Source organism: Teleopsis dalmanni, chromosome 2 (genome assembly GCF_002237135.1).
Source record: "Teleopsis dalmanni isolate 2A chromosome 2, ASM223713v2, whole genome shotgun sequence".
NCBI classification, from domain to species: domain Eukaryota; kingdom Metazoa; phylum Arthropoda; class Insecta; order Diptera; family Diopsidae; genus Teleopsis; species Teleopsis dalmanni.
The window spans coordinates 99,937,290-99,945,900 of record NC_051847.1 but is presented as its reverse complement, the minus strand read 5'-3'; the positions used below and the strand labels follow the sequence as shown (position 1 = coordinate 99,945,900).

Here is an 8,611-nt window from a genome sequence, read left to right as displayed (position 1 = left end):
AACGGAAACCCATAGAAACCAAATCGGAAATGTTGCAACCAAAGAGAATAATTAATAGATACGCCTAGTTTCAAGGAAGTTTTATTATGCCAAAGAAAAACTTAAATCGTTGCTTTAAACGTATGTCGTGGAAAACATTATTATTAAAAGTTCTCAAAGTATTAATATATTAATAACAGTTTAAATTATTAAATGAAACTATTAGTGAAATACACTAATCTGTATTTGATTATCAAAATTATTACAGAATAGTATAAATAATTACTGTTTTGGTTTGCATTTATTAGTGAAATTATTAAAGGAATAAATTATAAAACAATATTTAAAGATTTATTAACTGCAATAAATATGTTACCCAATTACAACAATACCTTAGTGCGTTCCATAATAATAAAACCACACCTACTTAATCATGCGCGAAGTAATACTAATTTCTGATTGGACTGTTTCTAGCCAATGAAAAAGTCTTTTCAATTTTTAACAAATATGAATGTTCAATTCAAGCTTTTAGTAAGAAAAACCATTCGATTCTAGTAATGTCGCGCTACGGTAAACCTGATTGAGCAAATCAGTATATTTTGTAGATTTATTGAAACTGCAATTGAACATATTTAATTAGTGAAAATGAACATTAAAAAAATAAATTATAATTGAATTTATTGAAATTCATATATTTAACACCAACGTATTAAACACTACTAATTATGATGAGAGTGATGTGAATATTTATACGTAACCGTTACAAATATATGTAATGTTGTTTTCGGTGGAATAAAAGAGTTAATTTTTTACTAAAATAATACGTAATACAAATAAGACAACAAAAACCAATTCTAAAACAAAAAACAAAAATAAAAAAAATGTTTTATATTAAGTGGTTCATACGTTGTGGAGCATGCTGTGTTAGGCCACCTGTAGAGCTGCAGCTTATGTGCAAAAACAAATGTTGACATTTATTACTTTTAATATTGAAAAACCTCTATGTATATGATCGCTATTGCACATACATTATTATACTTTATCTTGCAATTTTAAAATATTTACACTAATTGAAACTTTCCTCTGCTTAATTAAAGAAATGAAGAAGTTAAATATGTGATTGTGTGTTAAATGAACAATGCCGTATTATTCTATGAATGTGTAAAAAATAATTAAAGAAAGGGTGAAAATTAAAAAAAAATTATTCATTATAAATAATAAAATAAATTACATAAAAAAATTTACATAGTTTCACAGTTTTGCAAATTTAATCAATATTTCTTTAATACAGTGATAAAAGCAATAATTTAACATATTAAATAAATCAATTTACTAAAATGTTTGCATTACCACCAAATTCGACAATGGGCACTGTAGTTCCGTGGTCAAGCACGATGATTGATCGCATAACATTTGATGAAATGTCACATAAAGGTAAAAATTATTTGTTTTGATGTTATTAAATTATACATTAAACGAAAAATTAATAAGTTCGCATTAAAAACCAAAGACCTGTTTGTTCAATATATCGAAACATTAATAATACTCAACAAAAATATTCTGATTAATGAATGAAAGCAACAGCAATCAAAACACTGATTTCTAAATTGATTTAAAGAAAGCGTTGACCAGTTTTGTTTTGTTAAGATATTTGTAATGTGGTGAAGAATACGTCGGCGACTATATAAGTTCGCCGTAAGTTTTATGGACAAATCTGTGACGGGACAAATCAGTCTAGCATATCGTTGTCTATCTTTCTGATTCGTTTCTGATTCTCTAACTAACAAAATTCAAAGACTGGGAATATGGGTTTTTCTTTTTTTGAATCGATGAATATGAATGAAATGATTTTGTAATAATTAATTAATTATAAAAGTAAATCTGTTATTTTAAACAAAATAGTCGATATGTATAGTAATGAAATTTGGGTTTCTTCCTATTTTGACAAATATTTGCATTGGGAGAATTATACTATGTTTACATTTGCAATTATCGAAACCACTTATACACTTGTAGTCTTAATTGTCATAATGTAAATAACTATTACATACTTATTTCAAATTAAATGTGAAATAAAACTAATTCTTTTGTATAATTTAAAATATTTATTTTACAACAAAAAACGTAAAACAACTCATGATAATGAGTGCAATATAAATTATTACAAACACTATATGTTATTGTATACAAAATTTTTTTTAAAAATATTATAATAATATATGTAATTAGTTTCATTTCATAATAACACTTTTAACATTTCACTAGTATTTCTAACAACAGAAATATAAAATAAAGAAAAAAAATCCCTGCATCATTTACTAAAGTAATGAAGTCCAAAAAAGCAAATATTCTTATGTTGAATAAAATAAATTTTGTTCGCAGTAAATGAAATTAATTTAAAATATCTTTTAACTTCCATTTGATCTGTGTAATCTGTTTATTAAAAAAGAAAACGCAAATGCGACCATTGTCTTGCAATTAATCTTACTAGTTAATAATGAATATAGGAAAAGAGGCCCTATGCTCCAGAAGGATTTCAGGATATCAGTAATAGGAAAAGAAGAACAGAGTATTCTTGCAGACAAATATAGATATAGTACGAATATAGATAACATCAAATTATTATTTATAGTAAAAGGTAAATGTTGGAATTCTTCTAGTAAAGCATTTTGTTTCAGTTGTAAGACATTATTCTACGAGCTAATGGGTTGTTAATTTAAATTTGTATTTTCAGTAGATGTCCTTGTAGGTTTATTCGTGTTTCGTTACAAACAAAGTCCCCTGACAGTAAACACGGTTTCGACTACAATCCTTTCGATTGGGGAGCGGCAGAACGGTGACAATTAATGTGTATAACTCTAGTACGCTATCCGTGGTACGGTTTATAATTTAATATAATCTTGTCTGTAAACACCATTTACTTTAATTCAAAATAATATGGTATGTCATTTAGATAGGATTTTAGAACTTCATAGAAAACAGTGTAAACAAGTTATAAATAAAACAACATAATTTTTAATGCGAAAACAAATGCTTAGAGAATATATTAAATATATCAGTTGTACAGAATTTTTTATGTTCTAAGGCCTTTCTTATAATATTGTGTACTATATGGACCTGATCTGTGATAGCTTATTTATCGCGGAATCTTTATTGGTGAGTAGAAGTCAGACAAATTAATTTTTATGAGTTTTAAAGTCTGTCTAATAGATCTAAATAAGAAATGACGAAGTGAATTTGCCTGTTTTCTGGTTATAAGTTTTTGAATAATTAAATTAAATTGATTATAAATTCATTTTTAAATATATAATATATGTACATTCTAATATATGTATATAGTTGATAACTCTAATAGTGAATACAAAACAAGTAATATTAGAAACAGCAATAGAAAGAATATGAGGAACAAAAATATTTTATATTTTAAACTAATAATAATAAAATTATAAAAAGTACAAAAATATTAGAAATTGCCGTGATGTGAATAAAAAGGAAATCCTACTGCAGAAATTCTTTTATAAAATATTTTGGAAGTTTGAAAGACCTGGAATAATATGTTGAGATATGAACACTTTTTTTATACTTAGTTTAGATTAGTGACAACAACGGGAAGCATTTTATCTAAGTGTATCGATACATATTCATTTGAGTTTTTTTTTCAGCAGTATTTTGCACTTGTTTCCATATTAATAGGTCGTAAGTATAGATGCTTATATTATGAACACTCATAGATAGTATTTATCTTTTATAAGGAAAAAATAAAAAGACTGTATTATAGTTATATAAAAAAATTCAATACCCACAAAGAGTCAGTATTGCGTAAATACTCGATACTTTTCTTTCAATGCTAAGTAAGTACCGAAGGAAATTTTTCAACACAAAAGTGCATGTCATCAAAAGAATAGTATCGAGTATATACTTGTAACTATTGATAGGCAATGATAAATGTCCAAATGATAGACTCTAAAAAATTTTAGTTTTGGAAATTTATTTTAAAATAACTGTTTTAAAGTAAATATGTGATACACGTTTTGCAAAATGCTTTGCAAACAAAATTTTACACAAATATTTGAAATATTTACATAAATTAAATAATAGTAATATATAAGTAATATAGTAACACATATAATAAATAATGTGCTTCAAATGTTTTATTTAGCTATGTATAACCTAAAAACTTTCGCAAATTAATAGTACAATCGATAATCGGTTGCAATTTGGATATAGCTGTCAATCCTTAAGACACATGATGTGTGGAAAACTATTTAAAATTTCAATCAATTTTTTAGAGGTTCATGGGTCATGTCTATATGTGGCCAAAAAATATGAAAACCAGTAAAGATAAGAAGCTAATGCTAATGACGCTGTGGTTGGAATAAATTTTGAAATGAATTTGCAAAATTTTTTCTTGAGTATTGAAACAAAATTGTAACAATAAATTGTGCTCTTTCTCGACATGTGGCAGACTATCACGTGAATGAAGATTGCTTTTATATTTTTACTTCAGATATGTATATCTTCATATAACATATTGGTCGATAAGACTACAGGATATCAAATAAAACAACTTTTTGGTAAAATTCGATTGTATTAGTCAATGAATTCTCTTTCAAGAGTATTACAATAATTCCAGCTGTTCGCTAACATATATATATCAATATCTCAATATCTCTCTTGTAAAATCATTCATGTTTTGCAGCAAAATATGTTTTAGTTTTTACGGTAAATTTTTTATTGGAGCCAAATCTCTTTCTCGGAAGCATTAGTCAAGGTCTGCAAACTGGTAGTAATCGCTGTGGGCCAAATCTAGCGAATATTGATATGGTGGGTTCTGAAATAATTCATGGTAGCCATGGTAGCTATAGTAGCCAACGACTTGTGACATAGTGCATTGTCTCTAGGAAAGACTACTTTTTTTTCTTCATATGGGGCCGTTGTTTTGCGGTTTCTTCCTTTGAACGCAACAGTTGGGCCATGTAGCGATAACAATTGATATTCTGACCTTTTTTAAGGTAGTTAGTCGATGAAAGTAAGTGCATCCCAAAATATGGACGACATAACCTTGCCAACAATCTGTTGCTCTTTTTTGCCATTTTAGACGAGGTTCGGCAGCTACCGGCAGCTTAATGCCGATGCGACTATGAAGTGAAGTATTGTTATACATCGATACACAAGTCTTTTTTATTTCACTTCCATAGCTCCAAATAGCCTTAAAAGTCATCAATACGTAGTTGTTTTTGTTCAACTGTCAGGAAATGCGACCCCAACTTTGGAAAGAGTTCTCTAATAATTTTTTTAGGAGACAGATTGAGTTTTCATGCAAAATGAGTAGTGGATTTTGAATTATTAGTTTCATTTAAACCAATGTTTTGATTTATTAATTTAGATTTAGTTCGTATCTTAATCTCGACTATTCTCGTCCAGTTTTTTTCACCAATTTAAATCAATATACTTATATAGTTAAATACTAAATTTGAGGAACTTAATGATTACATAAATAAAAATATAAATAAAACTATAGATTTTGTAAGATTTTTTTATATTATTTAAGTCAAATATTTTAAGTAATTGTGTGTTTTGTTTGCAAGAGTTATACAAAGTGTAAATCGCAAATATTTGTAAAAGAAAATATATTAGAATATTATTATGAAAATATTTTCCATAGTTTTTCGAATTGGAAATTCATCTCAAATTTTGTCCATTACTACTTGTATCCAAACATCACTCCTCGCACCTTCCATGTTGGAACTTGTTATGTTCGTAGCTAACATAACTAATATTAATTTAATTAATTTTAACAATAAAAACATTTGTTAAAATTGCTTATTGCCCGAATCTATTCTACGTATATAAATATTAATTGCAGAGGAATTTTCTTATTTAATTTGATAGTATACCTGTTATTGGAGTGATGTACCTGTTTTCACAACATAAACAGAAAACAACATAAACTTTTATTTAAATGATTGGAGTTAAATAAGAAATTCATCAATATCAGTGACGTAGTTATGGTGAAGAAAGGGGTAATCCCCTTTAGGCTGAAGTATATACATACTTGAAAGGAACTCAAGCATAAACCTCCCTTAAGGAATATTTGATGAAGTATTTTCTCGCTTTGATGAATGCCTAATTGCATAATTTAACTCAAGTAGGAAATAGTAACGCAATAACGCAATGACCTTGTTTTTTGTGAGGTTAAATCAACTTAATGACATTTCAATATAATATATAGGTTAAGTGATATTTTGTTTTTTATTTTAGTTACATTTCCAAATCAGTTTTAATTTAAGATGAATTTGTGATATATTAAATATTTAATTAATTTAATAACTTCAAAAAGGTCTTCTCCTCTGTGATTTTAAATGTAGTACTAATTTATTTGGTCAAAACTTCCTTTGAAATCACAAACTTCGCTCCATCTCACATTTATTGTAACTTTATTTGCTTAACATTTAAAGATTATATATAATCTTTCTAAATCGTATTTTAGTTATGTCACCAGTATCTGAAATATGTATATATCTATTAACTCCATTTGTTTGCTCTACTTATATCATTAAGTGTATTCGGGCGCTCCAAGATTAGCTGCCACAAAAAACAAAAAGTTTATTGTTCAAGACTCTAATTTACAGAGACTACTTATGAAATTTTTAATTATATAACGAATTATATAAAATAACCATAACTATAGCCAATCAATTGTAAACCTTCATTGGATTTTTTCAACAAATATTCCAGTCATCTGTCAAAAATTGTTTGTAAACAGTTAAAAGTTTCACAAATTTGAAAATTGTGAAAAAGAATATTTAAAAAAATATAGAAGTGTGCAATAGCACTTCTATACCACAACAACAACAACAAACAATTCTAAGAATTCTAGAAGAATTTTTTTTAAAAACCACATTGGACTTTTTAACGTGTTAGTTGCTGACAAGTTCGTGCTTACTATGGTACTAATGTTTTTAGCTATAAATAATTTAGAGATAAAAGGAAATTTCAAAACTTAACACATTATTATCATTGTTTCTAACTTTTTAATTAATATTTAAATTAATACAAAATTTTGTTTGCGTTCAAATCATTAAATTTGACAGTGGTGCGAATATGTCAGCAAGAGACTTAAGCAAGAGACTTGTTGTTTTTTGCCGCATATCGGAGTGACTGAATTCACGTATTATAGTTTTTTCATACATATAACATATAAAAGCAAATACTTTCATTTCTTTTATGTGCTTTCCAAATAAATTAATTACTGGACTTACAACATGATTTTATATGATCAGTAAGATATATCCAATATTTTTATTGGATCAGTAAGATTTAAGTCCTTAAAAATAAATATGTTTATGTGCATATGCAAAAAATTTTTTTCGGAGCACCATAAAACGAATCAATTATTGATTTTCGACTAACCTCCTATTTATCGATTAATACGCAAAAAATTTTTTTTAGCTTAATTGTATATAAAATTGTATATAACTAATAGAAATATAGTAAGCTTTAATCAACAAATGTATAACACGAAGCATAATCTTTTGTAAGTCCATTGGAAAAAAACAATATAAAATAAGCTTTACGTTGGGTGGTAACACTCGGAATGCTATCAAATACGCATATTATCAAAACTTCGGTATATTGAGTTTAATGTTTTAAAAAATTGAATATTAACTTTATCCAAAGACTGCAAAAAATACTTAAACCGAAAAAACTTTTAAGTGTATTTTAACCGAAAATATAAGTTCTATAAAACCAAATACATGTAATAAACAAGTTTTTTTGACAACTGACTGTAACAGTTCCTGTATTTCGAAACATTATTCACAATAGACGAGTTTATGGTTTCGGCAACCATGCGTTACGAGTAACTTACGAATGATATGCTATGTCACATTATTGTTTTATAAATTGAGAATCACTATGAGAGCTCTAGTACAACATATCAATTCAGACATTTGCAAACGAATTTTAGTTTTTTAATCACCAAATTGTAAACTATTAAATTGAATTCGTAATATATCTGGTGTTTAATCGCAAAAATTTTATTTTCTTTTAACATTAAACCATTTAAGCTATTTAATAAAACAAGATTAGCTATCAAAAGTGATTTATTCAACAATTCTGAATAGAGAGTCGTAAGCAGATGATGTTTTAATACCATTTATTCTCATTAATTACCAATTCAATTATATATCGTTTACTGTTATAAATCAATGTCTTGAAGTATATTATTTTTTTATAACGCCGAAAACGTATATATCTGTGAGATGTAGCAACGAATGTAGGGTACAGCTATCATAAAACGGTATAAAACACTTTTAAATTTTTTAATTAATCATATGTTTAAGCAGAAAAGTTTCCATTAGTCACTAAAATAATTGATTTGTATGTTGAATATATAGGATTTGTCATACTATATTGAATCTACATCAATTAAGATGTGCACATCTTCAATTGATTCATATACATAGTCACTATTCTACTTATCTCTACTAAATATATATTAAAATATAGTCAAAGAGCCATCTGAATGCACTAACATTGTAAAAAATATGTAAACCGAAAACTTCACTAAATCAGAAATTAAAAATATGCAAAAGCCGTTATTGACCCATATACCCATAACTGTTAAATA

General features: G+C 26.7%; 1 protein-coding gene across 1 annotated transcript in view; it reads left to right on the top strand.

Moving 5' to 3' along the window:
• Positions 1 to 1,285: 1,285 nt before the first annotated feature.
• LOC119685287 (paired box protein Pax-6-like) overlaps positions 1,286 to 8,611 on the top strand; it is a 62,333-nt gene continuing 55,007 nt past the window's right edge. The window contains exon 1 of the mRNA XM_038099529.1: positions 1,286 to 1,413. Coding sequence (XP_037955457.1) covers positions 1,317 to 1,413 — 97 coding nt within the window. The 5' untranslated portion in view covers positions 1,286 to 1,316. The remainder of the gene's footprint in view (positions 1,414 to 8,611) is intronic.